Source organism: Camelina sativa, chromosome 14 (assembly GCF_030686135.1).
Source record: "Camelina sativa cultivar CO46 ecotype springtype chromosome 14, ASM3068613v1".
Classification (NCBI taxonomy): Eukaryota; Viridiplantae; Streptophyta; class Magnoliopsida; order Brassicales; family Brassicaceae; genus Camelina; species Camelina sativa.
This window is the reverse complement of record NC_141893.1, coordinates 33,007,966-33,035,213: the sequence shown is the minus strand read 5'-3', so window position 1 is coordinate 33,035,213 and position 27,248 is coordinate 33,007,966. Positions and strand designations below refer to the sequence as shown.

At 31.9% G+C, this 27,248-nt stretch overlaps 3 protein-coding genes and 1 pseudogene across 12 annotated transcripts; 1 reads left to right on the top strand and 3 right to left on the bottom strand.

Moving 5' to 3' along the window:
* Nucleotides 1-1,223: 1,223 nt before the first annotated feature.
* LOC104742943 (large ribosomal subunit protein eL20z-like) lies at nucleotides 1,224-2,919 on the top strand. Of its 8 annotated transcripts, XM_087483807.1 has the most exons (6): nucleotides 1,224-1,314; nucleotides 1,433-1,475; nucleotides 1,937-2,012; nucleotides 2,122-2,236; nucleotides 2,342-2,459; nucleotides 2,577-2,919. In XM_087483807.1, the coding sequence occupies exons 3-6, from the start codon at nucleotides 2,003-2,005 to the stop codon at nucleotides 2,637-2,639; spliced, it is 306 nt and encodes a 101-aa protein (XP_087339933.1). In that variant the 5' UTR covers nucleotides 1,224-1,314; nucleotides 1,433-1,475; nucleotides 1,937-2,002; the 3' UTR covers nucleotides 2,640-2,919. The 8 variants fall into 8 exon arrangements, with proteins under 8 accessions (XP_087339933.1, XP_087339932.1, XP_087339931.1 ...); XM_087483806.1 differs by lacking the exon at nucleotides 1,433-1,475 and having other exon boundaries at nucleotides 1,229-1,333; nucleotides 1,919-2,012; XM_087483805.1 differs by lacking the exon at nucleotides 1,433-1,475 and having other exon boundaries at nucleotides 1,258-1,333; nucleotides 1,919-2,012; nucleotides 2,119-2,236.
* Nucleotides 2,920-3,177: 258 nt separating this feature from the next.
* LOC104742942 (uncharacterized) lies at nucleotides 3,178-3,968 on the bottom strand. The gene has a single exon (XM_010464028.2). It carries the CDS (start codon nucleotides 3,837-3,839, stop codon nucleotides 3,351-3,353), a length of 489 nt encoding a protein of 162 aa, XP_010462330.2. The 5' UTR covers nucleotides 3,840-3,968; the 3' UTR covers nucleotides 3,178-3,350.
* Nucleotides 3,969-4,626: 658 nt separating this feature from the next.
* LOC104742941 (ubiquitin-like protein ATG12A) lies at nucleotides 4,627-6,025 on the bottom strand. Of its 2 annotated transcripts, none has more exons than XM_010464027.3 (6): nucleotides 5,874-6,025; nucleotides 5,671-5,729; nucleotides 5,357-5,425; nucleotides 5,211-5,273; nucleotides 5,018-5,109; nucleotides 4,627-4,920 (listed from the first exon to the last, which is right to left on the bottom strand). In XM_010464027.3, exons 1-5 carry the CDS (start codon nucleotides 5,905-5,907, stop codon nucleotides 5,050-5,052), a joined length of 285 nt encoding a protein of 94 aa, XP_010462329.1. In that variant the 5' UTR covers nucleotides 5,908-6,025; the 3' UTR covers nucleotides 4,627-4,920; nucleotides 5,018-5,049. The 2 variants fall into 2 exon arrangements, with proteins under 2 accessions (XP_010462329.1, XP_010462328.1); XM_010464026.3 differs by having other exon boundaries at nucleotides 4,627-4,793.
* A 19,634-nt stretch (nucleotides 6,026-25,659) lies between these two features.
* Nucleotides 25,660-27,248, bottom strand: LOC104742940 (protein BIG GRAIN 1-like B pseudogene; annotated as a pseudogene). Its single transcript, XR_015579733.1, has one exon. The product of XR_015579733.1 is annotated as a protein BIG GRAIN 1-like B pseudogene (transcript).

Below are 27,248 nucleotides of genomic sequence, written 5' to 3'. Positions count from 1 at the left end.
GGGGCTTTTTTTAGAGTTTCGAAATTAAAACATTCTAGATTTTTTTCCTCATACTTATTTTAGTGATATTTTATGGATCACTTTATTCAATTTACAGTCAAACTTCTAAAGTATGAACCATAAAATTTTATTAATTTATAAAAATTTTAATTTATCGATAAATTAATAATTATTAATTTATTAATAAATTAATATTTTATTAATTTATGAAAAGATTTTCTCATATTCATATTGAAAATTTTCTATTATAACATAAGATGTTTTTGTTATCAATCATATTTTTTAAAAAATTTCTTAATTTATAATCTTGGATGAATGTTAATTATTTAATAGATTATTTAAGTAAAAATGAGAAATGTTAGAAGTTTAGAGTTTAGAAAAAATTGTTACTACTATCCTTCATGGTAATGATGAAGTCACAGAAAATATTGCGGTACCTTTAAAACTAATTACTAAAGAAGCAATTATCCTGACTTTTCACAATTTATGGATGCGATTTGAAAATACAATAATGAAAAAAATTAGAGATGAGCTCCAACAAGAATGCAAATTCAAGAATAGACAAACAACAATAGAATCATATTTCATTAGATTTTTTTAGATATATATATATATATATACCAGTTTATATGATTATTAATTTATGATATTGATGGAACTATATTTTTACATAGGATTTATTTCCAAAATAATTATTATCTTATTATTTTATCGAAATATGTCATTTTTTACACCAGCCCAACTCATGACCAGAATAATTTATTAATTTATAGCGAATATTAATTTAAACAGTATTAAGTTTTGGAGGTTCTATTGTATGTGAATAACAGATTTATATAGACATTTATATTTCTCTTTTTTATTTTTTAATACTAGAGATAAATTGTAAGTCTTTTTAGTTTTTAATTTTATCGCGTCAAAATCCAACAAAAAGTGATATCTTATTTTCTCTGCATCATAACGATACAAGGATTGATGTTCTATAATTTTTTTTGTATCACAAAAAATAATTTTTAATGTATTTAATACATTTTTATTTTTTAAATTAAATAACTAATTAATATTTTTATTTTTATAATAAATAATTAAATATACATAAAAAATATGAGTAAATAAGTATCAAAAAAAATATCATATTTATTATTTTTTTTAATTTTGGTGAAAATCTTAAAAAAGCATCTGAAAGAAAATATTATATTAAAAAAAATTCAGCCATTATATATTTATTATTATATTATATATAATAAAAAAATCTCCAAACAAGCAGCTAAAACGAAATTGAGAAGAACTAAAAAAAAACGTTTGGCAACGAAAGCAAGAATCTGTTTTATTTGTAAACGATTTCCCAACCAATTGGCTCGTTTGAGCTGATCTTTTGTTGTCAAAAAAAAAAAAAAAAAAAAAAAAAAAAAAAAAAAAAAAAAAAAGAAAGCAAGAATCTCTGTTGCCGTCGGTCACGGTCGCGAATCTCTCAGGCAATCTCTCTCTTTCTCCTTCTGTCTCTCTATCTCTATCTTTCAGGCAATCTCGTTTCAACAACTTTTCTTTTTCTTTCTTTTTCTTTTTTTTTTTTTGCATTGCCTGGTGATTTTTCTCTTTCCCTCGTTTAATTTTCACTAAAAGAAAAATTCGTCCTTTTTTTTTTCTCTCTCAGGGTTTTGTTTCTTCTTTGATTGCTTTGATTCTCGAAACTCCTCAGACTTCCTAGGGTTTATGTTTAATTTCCTTCTCTTTTGTATTAGATCATATCAGGAAATGCAGATTTTTCTGAGATTTTTCCTGAATCTATTTCCTTCTTGTTGTTAGTCAGTAATGATCCTCAATCTTTTCAATTTGACATTCAGGCTGCTTTACATTGGATTGGTTTTGAAATCTGTATAGAAAAGTTTCTGCCTTACATTTTTGTATCTGAGACCAGTTGGTGATTGATGTTCAGGTTACTTAAGAGTGAGAGGAAGTTTAGATCGGCCTTACAAAATTATACCATTGCACTTCTTTCGCCATGAATGCCAGTAAAATTCTCAAACTTTTGTCTCTTCTTGTGTTTTTTAGTTTTTATGATTCTTGTGACTCCTACTGTTGTTGAGTTCCTTGTGAATGTTGGAAAATATGTTAAAGCAGATTTAGAGGAACAAAAGATAGGAAAGTATATTCTGATCCGTGATGGTGAGGACTCTGAGTTAGGACTCTTCTATAAGCCCCTTCCTTGCTTCGGTTGTGGAATCGGATGGTTCTCGTGAGTCACTCGCTCTTTTTTTGTGGCTTTTGGATAATATTGTGGCTTGTGGATGATGTAATGTCTTGCTGAAGCCAGATTCTTTTTTTACCTGTTTATGTTAAGGTTTCTTCTTGGATTTGTCTGCCCATTTGCGTGGTACGTTGCAACATTTCTATATTTTATCAACTATTACCGTAGAGATCCACGGGAAAGATCTGGTCTTGCTGCCTCTGCTATAGCTGTAAGTTAGCTGATCCAGTTGCATTCTCCTCTAATTTCTTTAAAAATGACAAAAACGCAACTCAGCTTTAAAAGAGGATCTACCAACTTATCTATTTCGCTTGAAAATTGTATGCAGGCTTTGATATTCTCTGTTGGACTTGTGATCACCGTGCTTGTTCTCGTTTTCTGGGGTCACTAGAGTCTCTTGTTATACTTTGCATATTCTTTCTGAAAGGGAAACAACTTCAAGGTCTGTTTCCACAACAAGTAAGACATGTCTATTTGATGAAGAGAAGATACTGCTAAGTCCTATTAGAATCAAAATCTTTGCTTTGTACATAAGTGTATAGTTTTTTATACAATGGAATTGAGATATTTAAATCCTGGAGATCTATCTTGTTTCACGCTTGTATGTTATATTCACATTGGAACCTTTTAACTCAGACAAAGATCATAGCCAAGGTTATGTCTGGTTCTTATCTTCCTTCTTCAAAGCCGCTTCTTTCTTTCTTTTTGAACCTCATGAAGAAAAGAAGGGAATAAAGGAAGAAGCTTTGACTATTACTATTAGGATTTGTATTGCCTCCATATGTCTAGTGTTGTTTGAACCATCATCTCACTATCAGCATATCACTATTTCATAAAAGCTGCACCTTGGAACACTCCGAACACAGCATCCAAAAGATTGCAGACCAAGATAAATAGTGAACAAAACCATTTGGTGAATCAGATTAATCTTGGAAAGAACAAACACATGTGATTTCTGAAACAATTTTACATGAGAGAGTTGAAACAATTGCACTTTTTTTTTGTCCTCCTAATACATTCTCCTTTCTAATCATCACTCTAATAGATGACCTCAAATGAACGAAAGAGTAGTTAACGTCAATCCAGAATATAGTTAGAAATCTCAATTAGTGTCTTTCAAGTTGAGAAGCTGATTTCTTTTGTAAAACAAGAAGACAACAACAAAGACCTGCAACATTGCAACTAACCCAATAAAGACTAGTCCCACAGTCTTCCCTTTGTTTAATCCACCTCTCTTTGGTTTCTCCGATGGCCGAGGTGGAGGCGGAAACCGCCGTGAATGATTCTTTTGGGGAGGGGGTTGCGACCTCGGTGGTGGTGGAGCAGACACAGGCTCGATAGTCTCTCTGACTGGAGGAGGAGGCGGTGGAGAAATGCCTGGTTCAACGGTCCCATTGACAGGTGGCGGTGGAGGAGGAGGAGGTGGAGGTGGAGGAGGAGGAGGAGGAGGTGGCGGCGGCGGCAGAGGAGATTGTGGAGTCGGAGGTGGTTCTTGTGATTCGACGAGGAAGAAACTATGAATGGTGAGAAACAGAGCGAGGATCAAAACATTGAAGGTCCGAGATCTGAAGAGACAATGCAGAAAACCCATTTTTGTAAATGTGATTGAATCAAAAACGGTCTTCCTTGGTTGTCTTCGTCACCGGAATCAAAATGTGCGTCATCTGTAGAAAAAAAACATAACTTTCTCTGTTTTGTCGGGGAAATTACAAGTCTCCGTTTTGAATCCAGATTTGGTGAAAGATTGATTATTCAGAAGAACATGGATGTCACGATGGTAAATTGATTGACCCAAAGGAAACTTTGAGAGAGATGGTAAATTTTTTCCCGGGGAAAATTCAGAGAGGGAATAACGGATTAAGGCTAAATTTGGTGAAGATTATAAAGTTAGTTAATTTTCCGGTAAGAAAACTGTTTAGATTTTTTGCAAGTTAGTTATCATTCTAACATATTATTGTTTTGATTAAAAAAAACCAAAACTGTTAGTTATATGATTATATCCAAACAAACACTTTGTCATTTTTGTCACATTATGCAACAGCTGCATATGTATGAAAGAAGTTACTTACAATTATTTACTAAGAACTATTTTGTAATTTTTTTAAACATGAATTTACAAACTTTATCATCTTTATCAAGGTGCAACAGCTTCATATGTATGGAATAAGTTAATTTACTAAGAAACTTTTTGTAATTTTTTAATACATGATTTTAATTTTTTAAATATTGAATTTTGTAAATAAATTTCTATTCTAGGTTTTTTTTTTCTACCCATTCAGCTACATATAATAAGCAGCAGTAGCATAGCAAAGGAAGAAGCGCAAATGCAGAGATGAAAAATGTTCAAACGCTTCTTTGGAATCTCTTGAGAGAAGAACTGAACAAGAAACTTTTTTACCCGATGAAAGTTCACAGGCGAGATTACAATCTATTGTTTCTGAAGTTGGATATGGTCTTTATGTACATGTATTATATACATACATCAACTTTCATCTGAAAAGTCTTTTTTTCCAAAAAAAAAAAGCAAGCATCTAGCATTGTGACCCTGAAAAAAAAAAGCTCAACTTCATGGTGATGCTCATATATAGGATTCACTCATCATCTTCAGTTATGTAAAGATGTGACTTAGATTTTGGTTCAAAAAAACTTATCTAATTGAAGAAACCAGAATGCTAAGTTGAAGTTCAACAGAAGACACACGGCATCAAAGTTTTGTAGATCATCGAAACCGAAAAAGAAAGAAAGTAGCAGTAAAAAGAATGTGCTTACAGAGCTTGAGAATTCTGTAGTATTCGGTTTTTTTATCCCCATGCCATGGAGCAAGCATAGTTGACCACCAGTTTACCGTCAAATCCAAAGTTCTGCAAATACCAAAACGGCAAAACCAGAAACCACCATGTAGTAAGCAAATAGAAACATAGATTCTTGATCCACAACACAAAGAGATTAGAAAAAGACTTACACTGTAAAGATCAATCACTGACTCATCAGGATTCGGCGAGAAAGCACTATTCACATAGACAAACTTTTACCAAACAAAAGAGCAATGTCAGACCGATTATAAAAGATTCAATACAGATATAGAGAAGAAGCTGAGTGTATACATACCAATGAGTCAGAATGGAGCTGTCTTCTTAGAAAGTCAATCACTTTTGCAAATTTATCAGTCCCTGGAATCTATAACAAGCAATCGCACAACATTCACAACACAAAAAGATCACAAAATATGAATTGAATCAGAAAGATTCTGCCTAGATTGTGAACTACCAGACAACAAGACTCAAAACCTTACATCAACACTCTAATTGATCAAGTAAAAACCAAATATACTATACAACTTTAACAACATGAGATGATCCCATTATGGAAGAATTGATAAAACAAAGCCCTAGTTTGCGAGGAAGAGTGATATAAGAGTCTACCTTGAACTTAGATTGTTTGAGTATAGGAGCACCTCCAGTAGCTCTTAGATGAACAACAACTGTAACAGAAAGATAAACCCTAGAGAATACATCAAACTAATTCCAATTTCCTGATTTACGTAATTGGATTGATATGAAACGACAGATTCATGGATTTAATCGATCCAATTTTTCGAATTTCATGGATTAGTCGAAAGATTCACCTTTCCGAACAGAGCTCGGCGACTCCGTCGCCATTGATGGTTTTACGGCCGTAGCTGGTGAAGAAGACGAAGACGAAGACGGTACTCTGTCTTTTTTTTTTTTTTTTTTTTTCTATTTCGGAAAACAAATTGAGGTTACGTTTTGGGCTTTTAAAGCCCTTGTTAGATTGGGCTTATATTGATTATTATCAACCCTTTAAAAACTACTCCCCGTTTCAGGATGTTTTAGTGAAAACACGTATATTAAAAAATAGTTACTTTTAAAAAGTTTAACCAATCAAGTCTGCATAATATAAAATATAAATTTAATCTAAAAGTTGCATAGAAAGTTGGGGAATTTAGCTGTAATTTCAGGAAATTACAACAAAAAAAGGAAATCAAGGGGTCAAAAAATCATGAGACACTTGTGGACGTAACACAAAGTGATGATATCCGTATGTTGTTTAAGTATTGTACTCGATTTGGTTCAAATAAAAAGAAAAACACTTCTTATCATGATCACTCAGAATCAAATTTCACAGTCTTTCAAGAATCTGATGATGACAGTGATGTTGGAGATCAGGACGATGATGATAATATACCAGAAGGAAGCGATGAGGAAGATGATGTTTGTTATGATACAATGGATGAAGAAGAGGATGATACTGAAGAAGAAACTGATGATGAGGGCGAATACCAATCAGATAATAGTGATAACGATGATCATAATGAGGATAAATATGTCCAAGATTTAGATGAGGAAGAAGAGGACGATGAGATGCAAAGTATTGAAGAAATTCTTGAAATGAATAATAGAGCAGCGGATTACTCAATTAACCACAAAATCTCTTTTGATCTTCGTGATTTCAGGTAAACTATAATACTCATATATATATATATATATATATTATACATTATTATGATTTTGAATTATATTTTTAATTCTTGCAGTTTTAGTGGAACCCTAATAAAGTGTGAATTATTCGAAACATCGGCTGCAAAATTCTACGATACTTATAAATCTTTCCGAGGTGATCGCTTAATTTGTGTTATTCGTTGGGTTGTTATTGAAGTTTTCCAAGGTATACATTCAATTTGATGATATTTATTGCTCAGTTTTGTTGATCAGTTAGTAAAAGAATTATTTCTGTTAAAACTTTGCAGGAAAAAGAAGTATATCTTCTACAGTTTGTACGCAAATAAAACTCAATCCTCATATTCCAGAGGTGGTGAAAATGATGGAATTGTAAGATTAGCATCTCTGTTCATGCTATATATTAGATGAAAACATTATAAAATTTCGTTTATATATTTTTTTCATATATTAATTAACTAATTTATAGGAGACCAAGGAAGAGGACTCACAAATAGAAGACTGACTTCCTCATTTTGTTTGGCTTATTAGGGAATTTAGGGGGTTTTTAATTCTTTTATATTTTAATAATAGATGGATTATAATTTTTTGTTTTAACATAAATGAAAGTTTAAATTTATTTACAGATATCGATTTATTATTTCCTTTTAACAATATTTTCATACAAATATCTATTATACATATTTTGATATAAAAAAAAAATCTACGTATAAAATACTTACAAAAAATGAAAAGATAAAGACTTTGAAGTTTCCAAAAAAGTTCCAACAAAAATCGTAACAAAGATACGATAGCCCAATGCATGATAATAAAAAGATGTCAGCATGCAAGTTGAAAAATGCAAAAATAGTCCTGCAATTTGAAATTTAGAGTTTCAAACGTCCAGTTAAATTTTTTAAAATAAAGTATTTTAAAAAAACAAAAAACATTGTTCATTCTTATCGAACAGAGACTCATGCAGCTTTTCCTGTGTAGACCACGGGTTTTTATACAATCCACACAAATCTAGAACTCTGATTCTTATAATCCTTATCTTCTTTGCTCTATAAATATATGAACTACAAATAAATTATTGTAATATTTGAAACTTCTCCTTGCTTCTAAATACACAAAAAAAAAAGAACCCAAACAAGATGGTGTTGTACTTAAAAGATTTGAATCCTACTTTACGTAACCCGAAAGTTGCTGTGAAAATTCTTAGAGAATGGCCACCTCATTTTATTCAAGGACAACCTTTTTATCAGAGTTTGATTTTGGTAGACGAGAGGGTAAGTCTTCTTCCTCTTTTCATTTAACCGTAATTATTTTAAATATCAAATGAGAAGTACAAGAAAAATAAATAAATAAAAACGATAATTTGTTCTTCTATTATAGGGAAATAGGATTGATACCAAGATAGATGCGGATCTTTATGTAGAAAGTTACTATGGAAACATCAAGGAAGGAGACTGGTATGAGATTTCTGAATTTTTAGTGATTGAAGGTCAACAATCATCCCGAAACTCAAACAATCCGTTTGAGATCCTGATCCAGGATAACACAAAAATGATACCAATATATCTGCGAAGCACTGACAATTTTATCCTTCTATCTGATGCATTGAAAATGCGTAATTCCACGCCTGAGGAGGAGAATTGTTGTGTTGGTAAGTTTTTTTATTTAAGTAATCTTAAGATGATGAATTTGTTTTGATTTTTTTTTTTTTTGGTTGGAATTATTTTTATGTTAGATGCCATAGGAATGGTGTTGCATGTAAACGAGCCACGGACGATTAATTTCCTTGAACGTCAAAATGGCTACATTTCATAGAATCAAGTTGTACTTTCACTATCCTTGAATACAAGTAAGAGAATATTCAAAACTTTTGATAATATTTTAAATACAATCTAATGCTATTTAACACAATTCTTAGTTAACTAATTCGGAAATAATTTATTTTTTAAAGTGGTCTAGAGATTGAATGTGTTGCTGTTGGTTCGGTTTGTAATGCATTTCTTGATAAATGGAGAAGAATAGTTTTCTCCCCTACCTATGCTAATCAACCAGTAATGTGTACTCTTCTGTTTTGGAGGATCTCTATTTACGAAGGTAGTGTTTAGTAATCATCTTATATACCACTTAAAACTAACATTTTCTAACTTAAATTTTACATTGATAGGCTTGCAATGTTTGATGTCCCAATTACGATGTTCAAATGTCAAACTTGAAGATGAAATGGCAGGAATCAATACGGGAGATATAATGTAATGTCCTTAATTTAAATAAATTTAGAGTAAACACTATTATTCATGAAATTAAAACCTGAAACTTTTTCTTTACAGGTGCTGGCTAGACGTTGAGTCCAGTAATGAAGACTAAATAGATTAAGCATGTGGTTGGAGGAGCTAGCTATACGTCCAGAAATCATTTTTCCTATTATGTTCACTTTTACTTTTAATGTTTATGACTTTTTGAAAATAATTTGTTGTAACTTTGGACGTGGGAATTGTGTTCTGTTATGTCAGAATTAATTTAGAATTATATTCACTAAATTTTACATAGTCTTTTAGTCTAATATGACTATTTTACTATTAATATATAACTTTATATATATATATATATAAAGTAAGAGTTTTTCTTAATTATACTTTAATCTAAAATCTCTACAAAAGACGGATAAATTTTAGTTTTGGTTTAATTATTTTGGGCCTGGCCTCATGAGACGCCAATATGAAAGCCTTCACGATTCTCTAAACAAATATTTAAGCATTTTATATCTATACGCATCTCTAATGTTGTGACCTTTTGGTTTTCCCTCTCAACAAAGTAAAAAGAAAAAAAGAAAAAAAAAAATCGTATCTTTGAGGTAAGATCTCAAACTATGTATTTAAACTTTCGTTTATTACCTTATTACCTTGAAAAATTACAGTTTTCAATACTATAGATTCAGATTTTTCAATGGAAGGTGAAAGTTCGAGGAAACGCAAAGAGCTCATGTCAGATTTCGAATGGGAAGATGGAGCAATCGAGAAGGTTAAACAAGCGTTTCAAAAATAAAGAGATGTGGTTCTGAAGGAAAGATTATATGAAGAAGAAGGAAGAATCTATCGACCTCATGTGTCAACTTGAAACGATCGATGCTCAACTCTCGCTAGTGAATGATATCTTGGAGGGCCATACCGACTTGGTTCTAGAGCGTAACAGGCTAGAAGAAGTTAGGGTTGTAATTGAGAAAGATGTAAAAGAATGTGTTGTTCCTAATATTGATTGGGATAAACTTCGTGTTCCTTTTAGTGGTTAACAATATTAAGAATTTCAGCATAATCGTTTCAAATCTTCGAATAGAGTTTTTATTATCTGTCAAAATTATTTTATTATTCTATAATCCTAAAATTCGTTAAAACGATAACATAAAATAGAGATATTGACCTGTCTGCGAAATAGAAATTTTAAAATATTAAAGTTTTCCAATAAAAATTGAAAATAAACATAAATTAGTGTTGGACTTCAATATTATCCAGAAATATTCATGGTGATATAGTTTCTATATTCATTGAATGAAATATCTACAAAATATTTAACATTTTTTAAAATCGTAATTTTCTAAAAAAGAAGTGGGAAATCTAATAATATATTTGGTGATTACTGATAAATGTAAAAATAAGTTACCTGAAGTTTTGACAATATCGTAAAATGTAAATATTCCAAAAAAATATATGTATTATGTATATATATATATATTCGTTTAAAACTTTTGAAGTCAAAATCGTACGTTTCGTTTTTTCCTTAGATTTTTTTCTTTTGAAATCATGGCTAACCTTCTATCCAATGCTATTAAAAATAAATCGGGAAGAGAGACTATTTTTACGATGTGGACGATCTAAACCCCTTCGTTCATGTGTGGAAAATTAACGTCAAAATTCTGAGGAAGTTTGAGTGTCGTCATCCACTTTTCAAATAGACAGACTTAATTGTAGTTGATGATAAGGTATATTTATAGTATACATCGTGTTTTGATAAAATTCTATAATTTTATGTTACTTATATATTTCTTTAATGTAGGGTAAAAAATTCAAGTGATGATGCGTCCTCCTTATCGTGATATCTTTATAAACATTCTGGAAGAAGGTGAATGGATAATGTTATCAAGTTTCTCACTAACCATAGTTGATGGGATTTTAAAGATAACTGATCATCATTTTATGATACATTGGAGAGACACGACATGGTTTAGAAAAAATCATCTTTTGACTTCAAAGCAGTTTTTTTCTTTTGTATCATTTAATGATAACAAAAGTGGATATTTAGACCCTGATTATTGTGTAGGTGAGATGAAAAAAAAAACTAATATTATAAATTTTATTTATATATGATAATTTATCTTCTAATGGAACTTTTATGAGCAGATATTATCGGAAGATGATACACTGTTGGAAATCGTTTTGAAGAAGTTCCACCATATAAAGAATGGAATGACTTGTTTGTTGTTTTGGAAAATATTGATTAAGTCATTCTATCGATTTTGTGAACATCATTCTCATTAATGTCTTTATTTCGAAAAGAAGTTTAATTGTAGGGGTGATCGATTGACATGTCGTTTACCAAAAGACTACGCGAATGACTTCTTTAATAACTGGATTCATTATGTTTATGATATCATATATTTGTTACGCTTTGCCAAAATTGAGAGCAATAAAGGTTCGTATTATTTATTCTATAAAATTATTATTCCTTGGTTTATAAAATATTTTAATTAATTATACATTGTTTATGTAGATACATGGATGGCAATAACGGTGCACAATTGTACAATGGTCATGATCAATCCTAAATGTCCTCAAGTCATGCAGATGTTTGATTCTTTTGCCGAAATGGAGAACTGATTTAAAAAAATTTAAAGTGTAATTTGAAATAATTTAAATCGCTATGATATTGATCTTGGATTTTAATTTGATATATTTATATTTTAATATATTAGAAATTTGGTGATTATCATAAAGGAATCTTATTTCGAAGTAATTCTCAGAGATAATAGTATTAATAGATTAATTGACATTAAGATTGTTTGAAATTAAAATAAACAATTTGAAACTATACTAAATGACTAATCATAAAATTTATTCTAGCATGATTTTATCATCGACTTCTATTATAGTATATATATACCAACTAACTAAATAGGGTAATTACAAAATTAGTTATAAAGATAATATAAACTTAAAATATGGAATTGAATCTTTTTTTTTAAAAGGTTTTCAATCAAAATCAGAAAGAAAAAAAACATAAACTATATTGTGTAGATTCTGCTTATTGTGTAGGTAAGGGTAAAAATTTATTATTATATTATAAGTTAACTTTAACTATTGAAAAATATTTGCAGATCTTATCGGAAGAGTGTTTAGTGTTGGAAATAGCTGTGAACAAGGTCCACCATACAAAGAATGGAATGAGTTGTTTGTTGTTCTAGAAAATATTGAGTAAGTTATTCTAATTTTATAAGCTTTACGTGTTTAATTCTCATTAATTTAAAAAATTCTCAAATAAGTAAAATTGTAGGGGTGATCGTTTCTCATGTCGTTTACCAAAGGACTACGCGAACGCCTTCTATGATCATTAGATACATCGTGACAGTGATATCATATGTGTGTTACGTTTTGCCAAGCTTGAGAGTAAAGGTTCAAATTATTTCTTGCTGATACTATTATAATGACTTTGTTTAAAAAAATAAGTTAGTTAATTATTAAAACTTTATTAATATAGATACATGGATGGCAACCACGGTGCACAATTGTACGAGTATCATGATCAATCCTCAATGTCCTCAAGTTACACAGATGTTAGATGCCTTTGCTGATATAGAAATTTGATTTTTTAATTTAAAAGTATATGGTTTTTAAAAAATTTATATTAATATATGATACTTTAGAACGTTATGATATTGAGTTTGGATTTTAATTTGATATAATATTATTTCATTTATTATATATTACAGAAATCAAAGTCTTTTATTATATTAGTTCTCCTTTTTATTCAAAACAGTTTTTTCGTTTGTATAATTCGATGATATCTCCATATTCATGAATCTTTCAATTATTTGATCAATAGGTGTGAGTGGTAACGTCTCTTGGAGTCAAAACTTTCAATGTAACCATTAGCACCCTATAAATTCCTAATATCGAATTGTAAATCTAAGAACTAAAGCATTAACTTATTAACTTCTACATTTAACTCTCTTCCAAAACTTTTCTCTATTCCATGTTTTTTTGTTTTCTTTAAAAAGAAATGACGGTAAATAATAAATTAAACTTTTTTTTATCTAATGATTAATAGATATGGACAATACTGATTTAAATTATTTCTTCTCCAAAATACAGTGATGCACTTGAATCCTATATTCATCTTGATGTTGAGGATTCTTTTGAGAAGCATCGAATTCCTTATTGAGTACTCTGTTCAATTCCGATTTTCGAATTTAAGTAATTTAATGGTTTTATTGATAAACACATTTGGTTAATGTTTGATTTTAAAAGATATTGAGTTATATTAAATTTAAATATTGTTATTTCAAATTGTTTAAAAAATGACTTTGATTTCTACATGTTTGCGAAATGATTATATATAAAGTCCATTATTATAATTTACAAAAAAACGTTTATTTCAAATGTCAACATATGGCAATTTACAAGTGCTTGATGATTTTCATAAAAATTATAGAAGTATAAATATGTGAAATTTACTTTTTAATTTAGTAAACATATTTAGAATTTTCATATATGATATGTTTACATTCCTCATCATTATCGTCTTTAAAAAATAAAGTAAATAATTATTCTAAAAAATCAAGTCGGTTGTATAACATCTCTATATATATTGATACGCTAATGTGTTAAAAAGTCATATGCACAACTCAATATGACTTCTAAAAAGATGAATGTTCGTCTCTTTGTTCAGTTAGGCGATCTCAACCCTGCCCTAGACCATTACAAAATTAGAGTCCATATCATAAGACTTTGGAAGTCATTCAAGTCTCTATAGATGGTCTTCGTTGACAGTGATGTAAGATTTAATAAAATATTTTAAACGTAATGTTTAATTGATATCTCTATCATATTTTTAGAAAAGCTCGATAATAGCTTTTTAACTTCTAATCGTTATATATAGGGTACAAGGATACATGCATCTATTGAAGATGGATTGGTCAGCAGATTTCAGAACCAACTCGCTGACGGCGATTCTAAGATAGTTAATACATTCAGCTTAGTAGATTATTATAGTAGTTATAAGACAAGTTCTTTGAGATTTAAAATCGTCTTTTATAGAACCACTATAGTGAAACCATATGATGAATTCCTAGTTCGTGTCCCAGAAAAATGTTTTCAGAATTTTTCTTCTATCTTGGCTGGAGAGTTAGACAAGAATGTATTGTTTGGTGAGTTGTTAACTTCATATTTAAAATTTTATTTTAAGAGAAAAAAAAAATCTATTCATATGTATTTTTTGTAGATGTTATCGGTCAGATCGTTGGTGTCAGAAATCTTGATAGCGTCAAAACAAAAGGGAAGGATAATGTCAAATTGAGTTTCGATTTGCAAGATTTAACGTATGATTTCTTAATAAATATTCTTTATAATTAAAATTATTTTGGAATATAATATCTAAATATATATTCTTATTTCATGGATTCGTAATATAGTGGAACCCGGTTGAATTGCACGGTGTGGGGTGATCTTGCGAAGGACTTTGATACACAGATAAAGGAATATCAAGATACGATTGTCGTTTGTGTAATACAATTTGCATGCTTGAAGGAGTGGAGAGGTAATTACCGAATTTCTGAAAAATCTTAGAACTTATGATTGTCAGACACATTCAGTCAAGTATTTGTTCAAGTACATCACAAAAGGTCCGGATTATATTAGAGCCACAGTAGGAGAAGAAGATCAGAAAAATGAAATTAAAAAGTTTTTCAATTGCAGGTAACCGTTTATACAAATTGTCAAACATTCTCATTTTTTTTTTTTGAAAATTACTTTTAACGTGAATTTTATAATCTAACTAATTCAAACTTTTTTTTAGATACGTGTCTGCATGTGAGGCTTCTTGGCGAATATTTGCTTTCCCGATTTGTTATCGTACTACACCCGTAGAAAAACTCCCGTTTCATCTTCCAGGACAAGAATTGGCTATTTACAACGAGGATGATCCAATAGAAGATGTTTTGCACCGTACAACGAATAGAACTTCTAAATTTTTGGGCTGGATGGAATGCAACAAGATTTATCCCCAAGCCAGAGAACTCACATATGCTGAATTTCCATCAAAATTTGTGTGGAATAGGAGAGAAAGACTTTGGAAGCCAAGGTCAGAGAAACGGAAAAGTTTTGCAATAGGCAGGATTACGTATGTACCGCCTTCTGTAGGACAAGTCTATTACTTGCGAGTTTTGCTTAATAAAATTCCAGGACCAACAAGCTTTGACTATTTAAAAACAGTCAATAGTGTTCTTTATAAGGATTTTCAAGAAGCTTGCTATGCATTGGGATTACTGGATGACGATAAGGAATACATTGCGGCTATAAATGAAGCAGGTGAATGGTGTTTTGGGAAATTTTTAAGGAAGTTATTTGCAATCCTACTGCATACAAAGAGTTTAATTGTTCCTCTTGAAGTTTGGAATAAATCAAAGGACATCTTGTGTGAGGATATTTTGTTTAAAGAAAGGAGAAGCATGAACGATCCAGGTACATCAAAATGTTATTTTGTTAATTAAATATATTTCATTTTTTCGCAAGACAAGATTATAAATAAGTGTTTAACTTTACTGTGGTAGGTCTAATGTTGGCACGGGCTCAGATAGAAAAGATATGTTTCTTATGTTGGTGAAACTAACAAAATATCCTACCACAAAACTTATGTTGCGATCGAATGGGACGTCTCTTACGGCCTTCAAGAAAATGCCTAAACCAGATGATAGTATCATGAACATAGGTGTAAATAGGCTTATCGCAGATGAGAGAATATATAAGCCTCATAAACAACATGAATTGTACGATAAGTTGTTACCTATGCTAACTGATGATCAAAGACGTGTTTATGAAGAAATCATTAACTCTGTGAATCACAACAAAGGTGGTATGTTTTTTGTCCATGATTTTGGTGGAACTGGGAAAACTTTCATGTGTACTATTCTTGGTGCTGATATAAGGTCTAAAGGTAATATTGTTCTGAATGTTGCTTCAAATGGTATAGCTGCTTTGCTTTTGGAAGGTGGTAGAACGGCTCATTCAAGATTTGGTATTCCAATCAATCTTAATGAATATTCTGTGTGTACGATCGATGCCGAATCTGATCTTGCTGACTTAATTAGAGAAGCAAAGCTCATAATATGGGACGAGGCTCCAATGATGAACAAGCTTTGCTACGAAACCTTGGATAGGATTTTGCGAGATATCATGAGGTGTGACCAGATTTTTGGAGGTAAAGTTGTTGTGTTAGGAGGTGATTTTAGACAGATACTACTTGTTATTACGGAAGGAGGAAGAGTAGCGACAATTTTAGCATCTATCAACTCATCTGTTCTTTGGAATAGTTGTAAAGTTCTTATACTTACTGAAAATCTGAGACTTCGCAAGGCACGTAATAGTATGGATGCGGGTGCTCTCGCTACTTTCTCAAAGTGGCTTCTTGATATCGGGGATGGCAAAATCAACGAGTCAAATAGTGGGGATGTGGAGATAGAAATTCCGGATGATTTATTAATTAATACAAGTGGAAATCCTATTGAAGCAATAGTTAGAGAAATCTATGGAGAACATTTTGCAAACAGGACTGATCCAAATTTTTTTAGTGAAAAAGCTATTCTAAGTCCAAGAAATGACGATGTTGATAAGATAAATCAGTTTATGCTTACCAAGCTCCCAGGTATGCAAATTAAATAGAATATGGAATATGGATATGGAAGTAAGAGTATTTTAAAAAAAATACTAATATTAAAAACATATCTAAAATTCCAATAATTTCTTATTTACAGGTGAGGAGAGATGATATCTCAGCTCTTAATACAGAAACGTCGGATACAAGCGGATATGAAAATATGATCTACATTCAAGAATTTCTAAACAGTATACAAGTTTATGGATTGCCAAGCCATGCTTTCACGTTGAGAATTGTCACACCCCAATATTAGAATGTGGGCTAGCTATTTTGAAACTGCAGCCCATTATGTCCAATTGCCTTCAAAAGAACAAAAGACAAGGGTTTTGTGTTTTGCCTTATATGCTTGTGTACATGTAAATACACACGTATGGCGCCATCTTTGTTTCTGGCGAGAGAGGAGAGTTGGGAACCCTAACCCCGTCGGAGCTTACCATCATATCGTTGGCTTGTTGTTGTTGGTATCGTTGTTGTTGTCGTTGTTGTTGTCGTTGTTGTCTTTCTCTCATCCCAAGCTAAGCCACCGCCGTTGTAGCTTTACTTCTCGATCGACTCCCTTAGGAGCAAAGAGATAAGCGGCCATGAGAGAACTTATGATCAAGAGGGAGAGAAAGGGAGGAGAGGGAAAGGAGAAGCAGGAGAGGATAATGTACTCGGGATGGACAGTCTATCACCACCGCTGGTTAGTCCGCCACCGTATGTCACCGGAGATGTCAGGTGTTGTCACCGGAACAGCCGTAGCCATCGTCCAACCGTTATGGGTAAGGAAACCCTAGATTTATTTCGTAACTTGTGCATGAAGTTTATGACGTTGTCTCACGATCTGTTGCTTGCTTTTGATGTATGTTGTTGAGCCATGAGGACGTAACCACCATGGGCTGAACCTTCTCTTGGAGCCACCGAACATGTCCGTCGAGAAAAGTTGTAAAGAGGTAATGGCGAAGCTCGTGTGTTGTTGCGTTTTGTTGCTTTGAATATTGAACCGTGTCTAAACCAGTCTAAACCAATGAATCATATAACTTGTAAGACCAGAACCGTAACTTAATTCATGTGGACGTGAGTTGCGTATGGCTTGGTGGTCACGTGTGGGAGTGTGGGTTGTTATTGGTTTGAGTTGAGATGTGATTATGAAACCAAACACGTGAAAGTGGAATTATGGTGTATTAAATTATTGGAATTCAGTCTAATTAATTTAATTGAGGAAACACCCGAATAACCAGTTAAATCAAGACTTTGGTTTGGGTTGCTTTTAAGTAGATTAAATACTATGGATTAATATTTTGGATATAATTTGTGATTAGGTTATCTAAACCGCTGCAGCTTAAGGATTGTTGTTGAAGTGGGTCTTCTATTGATTCTAATTTTAAGGATTCAATCAAATGGCTAAGGTGAGGGTGGTATTTACGGATAACAGTAACCTCTTTCCTTATGTATTTTTCGATAGTTGTTGAGTATAGACTTAAGAATTATTTGTTAACTGAATGTGTTCGCGTGTATTTGTATGTATGGTAACTAGATTGTTATTAACATGATATATGTGAAGCACTTTAGTTACATGATTTGATGTTATGAATTAATGTATATATTATAATACAAAAATTACTATGAGCGTATAACGGAAATGAGAAAAGAAAGGATACTTGAGGATGTTGGACTGCAATGGACCGACGGGTTCATTGCAGGTCATAAACAACTGACGAGCAGTACGGGAAGAATCGAGCTATTGGCCGTGGTCTTCCAGGAATGGGGTTTGTGAGCCAGAAAAAGTGTTAATGGCCAAACCTATAAGGAAAGTAAAACTTCTTACGTAATGTAAAAAACATAAATGCTTGAAAGTTGTAGTAGCCACAGAAGTGCATAAAATAAGATGGAAGTTAATGAGGAGAAATAAGATGTTTGCTTGTTTGTTTGAATGATAATCATTCTAAATCTATGCTAAGTAATAGTTGTTGGTTATATTTGGAACGTTATTATTGTATGTCCAGTGGGCAGAGTTTGATCTCCTCACTGAGTAAACTTGTTTACTCACCCCTTTTTTCCCTTTTTCCCAGGTTAGTAAGTCTCAATAGTTGCATCTTGAAGTTTATTCGTTGGTGAATTTTAAAGAAAGAAACATTTTTGGCCAGACCGGATGGATTACATGTTGTTCAGTCTTTTGAGACGGTACGGGTGTTACAAGAATAGGAGCACCTGTCATGTTACTAAGGAATATATATCCTAAGGGAGGTTTGTGTAACGGTGCGAGGCTAATTATTACTCAGATGGCCAATCATGTAATCAAAGCAAGAATCGTGACAGGAAAAAAGGTTGGTGTTAGAGTACTTATCCCTAGGATGTATGTTAGTCCACCTGATGCAAAGTTTCCCTTTCGTATGAGACGACGACAGTTTCCTGTTATTGTGGCGTTTGCAATTACTATAAACAAGAGCCAAGGTCAGACGCTAGAACATGTTGGATTGTTTCTACCGAAACCGGTTTTCACACATGGACAACTTTATGTTGCCTTTTCTCGAGTCACAACCAAAAAAGGATTGAAAGTGTTAATTACAGATAAAGATGGGAAATGCCAGAATAAAACACTTAATATTGTTTTCAAAGAGGTATTTGAGACTGTTTAATTATGGTTTATAATTGGTTAATTGTTTTGGATATTTTAAGAAATTTTTAAGATCTTTATAATTCAATATTTGTCATAATTCTCATTATATTTTGTTGTAACATATTTCAAATGATAAGATTGCTATGTTATTAAGATATAGATTTTCATATTCAAGAAAACCATTTTTGTTATTAGTATCAACAATGTTGTTTGAAAATATACAATTGTTAGCTGTATCATAAAGTGTATATATTAACTATCAATTATTAAACACATTTAAATTCTAATAGTGCATATTATCTATTAACTACTAATTTTGTCTTTGATCTGTTATTATATTTATAATAATATATTATAGTCAAATTAAAGGTGAGACACTAGAACGTTTAAGACGCAACGTCTAATCGTGACTGTTTGTATTCTTACAAATCCTGAATATCCTTTTCGTCTAACAGAGAAGAAACAGGAGAAAACCCCTAATTTGATAAAATCATGAGATTCGATTATATTTCTGAACTTCATCCGGGAAGAACGAGTTGGTGTATCAACGCCAAGGTCTTAAATTCTTGGCATGTCAGCGAATTCCTCACAAAACGTGTTCTTCTTCTTGTGGACGAACAAGTTAGAGCAGTTAATTGAATGTCAATTCTACTTATATTTGTTATTTAATAGTGTTTACATACTAGATTACTTACACAATGATTATTAAACTTTGAAGGGTGACACAATTGAGGTCGCCTTTGTGCCCACTACACTTAAAAAGCTCCGGAAGTATATTGACGAGGGTGTATGGTATAGAATTAAGACTTTCAAAATCATCAATCCAACCCTCAGAGAGAGGAATACTCATCATTCTTTTCAGATAAAGTTTACAGATGATTCAACCACGACCCTGCTCGAATCAATAAATTCCAAATATTACTTCCGATTCGAAGATTTGGAGGATATATATCGTGGAAGAATCCATCATCCCATCTCTTTCAGTACGTTTTTCTTAAAATTTTTGTAATTAATTTAAATTAAACTCCGTGAATATGGTTATTTGTTATCTTTGTGTAGTGAAATCTTAAGACTTTTTAGGAATTTTGGAACTTTGTGTATTGGTCCCTCCCACAGAGAAATACAAATTGAACTTTTTATCAAAATAGTTATATGTGGATGTTAAAAAGATTTGGAAACATTCATTGTAAAGACAATTTCTGTCTTTTTGCCAAAAATAGATGTTTGCGGATGTGTAGTAGCTGTGGAGGACAAAAGAAATCATGAAAGTGGAAATGGTGATAGTGAAGTTGTTTTGACGCTATTAAATGGCAGGTAAAAAACATTTATTTCATCTTTATTGATTCTAAGATTTATAAGTTTGGCTTTATTATAGAATGTAACAAGTATCTTCACCTGTAGGAATGAAACTCTAAAGTGTCGTGCAATAAACAACTATGCTAGCCTTTTCATGTCTTCATGGGAGTCATCTGGATGTCATCTCACATATCAAACTGAACTGGTGTTTTGTGTACTGCGTTTCTGGAGGGTTGGAGAGTATGAAGGTATGTACTATTAATAACACTTGCTAGATTGAACAAATGCTAAACACTAGGTTGTATACTCATTTACCAAACTTTTATAACACTTTAAACATCTCTAGGTAAACCGTGTATTGTAAACACATTGGCCTCCTCCAAGATCTTTATAAATCCGGAGTTTGAAGGACTTGAGCATCACAAGGCTATGTAAGTTTTGAATGTTCAATAATATCAATTAGTGTATCATGCTAGGGTTTAATTTATGAATGTGTTTTCTATACTTTTAGCTTGGAATTTGCTGGACGTTATTACATAAATCATATAATGGAGCATGAAGGGGAAACTTCAAGGGCTTAAACTGAAGGCACATTAGTTTAAGAACTTTTTTTTTGTATATGCAAACTTTATAACTATTTTGAATGTTTGTATGCCCAAGTACTAGAAACCCTTTTATGGGCTGCTTTCCTATATTATCTCAATCGTCTAAACGAAATTACAAATTATTTTGACCCAAATCATTATTCAACCTAATTAAAATTAACCATAACAAATGTATTGGGCTCATTAAATACTTTAAATTTGTAAATGGGCTAATTTTAAATAAAATTTTACATATCTAGAAAACTATAATAAACATCTTATTGACTACTCTTATTCATTTGTCCATTTTAAAATGTGAAATTAAAAAAATTAAATACAAAATTAAATAAAATTTTTGAACATTTTAAAAAATTAAAAAATTCTAATTTAAAAATTTAGGAAATTGATTTCGATTTTTTTTTAATTCAGTTCCTGTCCGCACAAGCGTGCGGGTAACTCTCCTAGTCTATAAGAAAGAAACGTCGAAAATAATAAGAAATCAATTCTGTACTTGAAATATCATTTAATTTGTCTCCATCTCAACTGGTGGCATATGATTAAGAAAGAAAAGGAAAAAAGAGAAAGGACAAATAATTCAATAATTGTACCCATAGAGATGAGAGTTTGGACTAATCGACCAACAAACAGCAACAGCAACTATTATTATTTGTCTTAATCCATCCAAAGTTGATGCATTTGATATATAATCTAAACGTTGTTGTTGGATCTTTCTAAATTCAGCATTATTGAAATCGCTAGTTATAAGGTCTAATTACTTCTCACGAGGAACAACCTACATTCAGTATTGGGACTAATTAATCTCGAGTAATGTATTCACTAATCACTACTACCAAGTACCAACCATTTAACTTTACTGAAAAGAACATATATATAATATTGGGATGAATGTAATTTGTGATTAGAATCATTCTTCTATAATGAAAACATAAAACAACAAAAAGAGTAGAAGAATTGAAAAACACACACACACACACAAAAAAAGAGAAGAGGAAGGTGAGGAGGAGAAAGAGACGTCGATACGACGCCGTGTCTTCTTTTACATAAAAAGCTGCAAATCAGTGACTGACAATCATCTTCTCGGGCCTCCAACAAAACATTCTTCTTTTTCTTTGTTTTTTTTCTCTTGGGGTTGAGCGTATTTCATATTTCCACATTTTTATTTTTAAAATATAAGATATTATTCTAAGTAATATTTTATAGTTTTCCTATCAAATGTATCATTTTTTTATCTGATTTTCAAACTATTTTACCAAAACAAAAATATTTTAAGACTTTAAGTTCATTTACTAAATACAAGGAAAGCAAAAATTATCATATTTTTGGTTTGGATTTGACATTATATTTCCTCTGTTTTCCTGTAGCTTTATCCCATAATAAAATGAGTACCTTAATTATTTTCAATTAAGAAAATATATATACAAAACAAAAATAAATTTCTTCCCAAAAGATCAATTTTGATGGCATAATATGACTAATATTATTATTAAATATTATAATTTAACTGAACAAAAAGACTAAAATATGATATACACATATTTATATTTTCGCACAAATTTGTCAAGGATACAATCTGAACAAATAGACAGACTTGTGTGGAAAAAAGAGCTCTTGATTCTCATGCTCAACAATTATAAAGTAAAATAATAAAAGTCAATTGGTCATATCTGTGAAAGAAAATAATGGAGCAGCACTGTTACTTTTTTTTTTTTTGACAATCAGCACTGTTACTTATTACTGTTTTCTTTTTTCAAAATTGTCCAGCTTATTTATGAGAGCCCACCAGGTGACGTGAAGAAGGAAGATTATTATTTTTTTGCTTTCTAGTGTAGGGATCGGACAAAACAAAAGAGAAGAGGAGTTCACACGTGTGCACGCGCGACAACCATTAGACATAAACTGGCCACCCGTCACGTGCGGGCTAAAGTCATATCCACTTGTTTTGGTCTCTCGACGTGCCCTCTCTTTATTCGTTTTCCTCTCCTGTCTCTTTCATTTTTTCCTCAAAACAGTTTTACTCAAACACCATCGCTGTTTCTATCAGATATGTACGTGCTTGTTCGTAATACGGACCATATCATGTTTATATATTCGTAATATATGAATTTATAATGTCTAAGTCAACAAATGGACAAGATTAGTCTCAAAACCTAACCAAACTTCGTCTGCTTAATTTTTGCCCGCTACAAAGTACATCTGTAACTAACGTGATTGTATACCTACATGGCTACATATATTCACGGAGCTATATGTGTGGTTTCCAATGGGTTAAGGCAATGTGAGTGCATGAGAATGACGAGTCGTGCATGCATGGTTGTTATGGGACATGGTATGCCCCTTCACTCTTTATTATCAGATATACGTAAATTTATGGCATAGTTTTATACTATATATGATACGTAGCTCTCTAATTGCTTTTACTGATTGATATGTTCACCAACTTCTTGCTTATAGTGCCCACCTGAAAAATAAATTAATATATATTTACATGTATAAGATTTCTTGCATTGATTTGTTAGATAGTCAGAAGTCAAAAGATTATTTGCATATTATTAGATTAATGGAAACAAATCATATTTGATATAATGTAATATCAGGTAAAACATCGTGCCATTTAGGTATAATTTATTGTTTAAATACACGTGAAATCAATATCTACTTATATATACGATTTATATGTTGCATTGTTGCCGCAAAACTTATTTTGCAAATAACTTTACAAGCTAGTAACTCACAAATTTTGGTTCTCTAGCAAATTAACTAGTATTGTCTTTCCTTAACACTTCAAATTTGTTGTTTCAACTGTATGTTAGCTCTCTAGATATTGTTGTCCAACCGGAAAACATTATGGATTATTACAACAATATCTGATTAGCATAATCACGCAGGCCTCGCTTTAACATGAACTGATGAGTGATGACTTAACAAATAAAACTGAGTAGTTTTCATGGGGTTGATATGTTTATATATAGTGGTGTAAATTAGGATGCATAATTTAATGAAAACTATGATAATTTATAGTAATTTTTTATAAAAAAAAAAAAAAAAAGAAGAAAAAAGTGATCTTACTATGTGTGTTGTTTGTTCCCTTTGTATAGGAATTTTTTTGTGGCTACGGATTACCCCTTTTGCTCTTCTTAATTGTTTCATGCTTTAATAAAGTGTACTTATCAAATTAAGAATGTTTGAATAGCTTTACTAAGTGTATCGTATCATGGTGCTATGATTAGGGGCTATTATATATTTAGCCTTTTTTATTAATGTACATATACGATGAATTCATATTTGGATTCCGACTTAAGTGTCTTAGAGTTATTACTTTAAGATGCATAGTGTAAGGACCATTTGCTAAATTTTAACATACATATGGTAAAAAATTAGTTTTAGATGATATCATGCGTATAAAAGGGCATGTAGTTTAGAAAGATACGAGAATGTCATGCGTATAATCCAACTGTGATCTTGAAGTCGCCCACTTGGAACAAAAACAAAACCAATGAAAAAAAAAAAAAGATTGGAACGTTAGTGAAAAAGAGAGAATCATATTATTGGATACTCTTGTCCATGACATTTGAGACCATGTCTCTTTCACTCTTGTCCCCCTATATCTTATTGATCATAACTAGTATTTAGTAACATCAAATCAAATATTCTACTTTCCTATATATATATATATATATATATATATATATATATATTTTAAGTAGCGTCAAAGAAAGTAAAAACAACAGAAGCATTGGTAACTGAATTCCAACTTGGGGAGATTATAATGTACGGTAAGTGCGGATGACTGGTTAACAAAATTAAAACGATATGGTTAAAATTTTGAAAACTTAATTACATAATTCCAATAAATAATGTATTTTGTTTTGTGCTATCCCTTTAAAAAACATTTAACTATTTGTGTCACCAATAGGATCATCACCACGGTTAGAAATATAATATAAACATAATTCTATATACATACTAGATGAGGACATATTCGATATACAAATTTAAAGTTTTGTAAATTAAATTATATTTAATAAAAATATATTAAAATTTGGTATACGAGAAAATTTTGGTTTAAAAAAATAAGAAAAAATTGTTTTTCCATTGAAAAATATTTCCCAATCAAATAAAGTTGAAAACATTGTTTTTGAATAAATTATTTTGTTAAATGAAAAATATGAGATGATCTATATTTATATAGAAATAAATATTTACAAAGTTTAGAATTAATAGTTAATTGTATATATATTTTTGATTGGTTGTTTAGTAAAATAAAAGAATAATAAAAAATGAAAATAAAAACCATAACATACTGTATATAAGATTGATGAGTGGATCCCATCAGGTGACATGAAAAAAAAAATTCAACTTCCCTTTGCTGTCCAAATTGATGACAAAGGTAAGAAAATCTGCCTTTTGCTTTATGTAATTTTCAACTCATCTTCGATTACCAAACATGTTTGTTCGTCTCTGGCCCCTCTTGATTTCGAAGTTGTAATTTCAATTAGTAATTTGATAAAAAAAACCAAATAATTAGGGTCAAGAGCTGATCAATAATCTAATTAGTAATACAAAACTCACAAGTTACTTGTAACACTCTATTAATTAAAGTCTATAACATATAATTAACCTCACTTAAAAACCCGGAACCAAGTAATTAAATAATTATAATCATCTAGAAACAATGCGATTCGTGTTTAACCGAGTTGTTTCGTAAACCGGAAGCTCTTCTCGATACCTATCGATTCCTATCGCCGATAAGTTATCCAATTCGAACAGATCAGAGCTCGTACAACTCAACGCATCATCATCCTCGTCTTCTTCATCTTCTTCTTCGTCGTGGCCGGAGATTTTGACAACGTCTTTGTTACTATTCTGGTAAGTTCTGAGAAGATCCTTAGCTGCTTCGATCACACGACGATTCTCTTCCATGACTCGGATCTCTAGAGTATCAAAGTTTCGATGAGGATGATGGCGAGTGGATTCATCATATTCTCGTTTGTTGTTGTTGCTGTACTTGTTGGAGTTGGAGGAGTCTTCGTCGAAGATGACGTTGACGGGACAAAACCTAACGGATCGTTTCGATTTCTCGCTTGACGACGGCGTTTTACTCAAGCAAGATCTGGAGAAGGACGACGCGGAGGAACACGTAGTGGTGGCCGACGACGCCGCGGCAGCGGAGTTGACGGTGGTGGTGTTGATTTTGTTAAGTTTTTTGGTGTTACCGGCGCCGGTGAAAATGGAGTTGAGAAAAGTGGCGAGACGACCGCCGGGAGAAATGGGTTGTTTGACTTTCTTGAGATCGGTGTAGATCCTCAACGCTTTGGATTTGGTTTTGAGAAAGCTTCCTCCATGTTCTTGTTTTTTAGTGCTGTTAGGTTCGACGACGACGGTGGTTCGGATGGGTTTGGGGTGATGAGAAGAAGAATGAATAGCCGGAGATGATTTAGAACGTCGGTAGAAAGAATCAGACTCGAAAGAAGAGAAACCACCGCTGGAATCGGAGGAGGTTGAGGTAGTAGCAGAGGAGAGCTTGAAGAAGACAGGTTCTTGTTCTAAGTTCTTTTTAAGATTCCTGGATCTGATGAAACCGTCGGCGGCGGAGGTTGCGCGGCGGTTGGAAGAAGAAGAAACGCGAGCCGTCGTCGTCTCGTCGCGGTTACGATGCTTGGTCTTTCTCATGGAGGAGGAGGAGTTAGGAGAAGAATCGTCGATGGAACGGTAGATTTGGTCGAGGAGTGAAGAGGAGAAAGAAGGGTGACGGTGGTTACGGAGATGACGGTGGTGTTGGTGGTGGGCTAATGGTTCCCAAGGATCCATGAGAGGAAGAAGAAGTGATTTGGTTCTTTATAGAGGAAGAAGGGGGAATGATAGTGTTGGGAATCTGGTGAAGAGAGAATGATTAAGAGAGAAGAAGAGAGCACGCTCTGTTTTCTTTGTCTGTGTGTGTTTTGCTTTGAGAGAGAGAGAGAGAGAGAGAGAGAGAGAGAGTATCATTCAGAAGAGTGTTGTGATGTGAAATGAGGTGATGAAGAAGAAAAGGGGTGGGTATCTATCATTCAAATACTATTCACTGCCACGTGTTATTTTCATTTTTTCATATTAAAATGTTTTAACTGTTT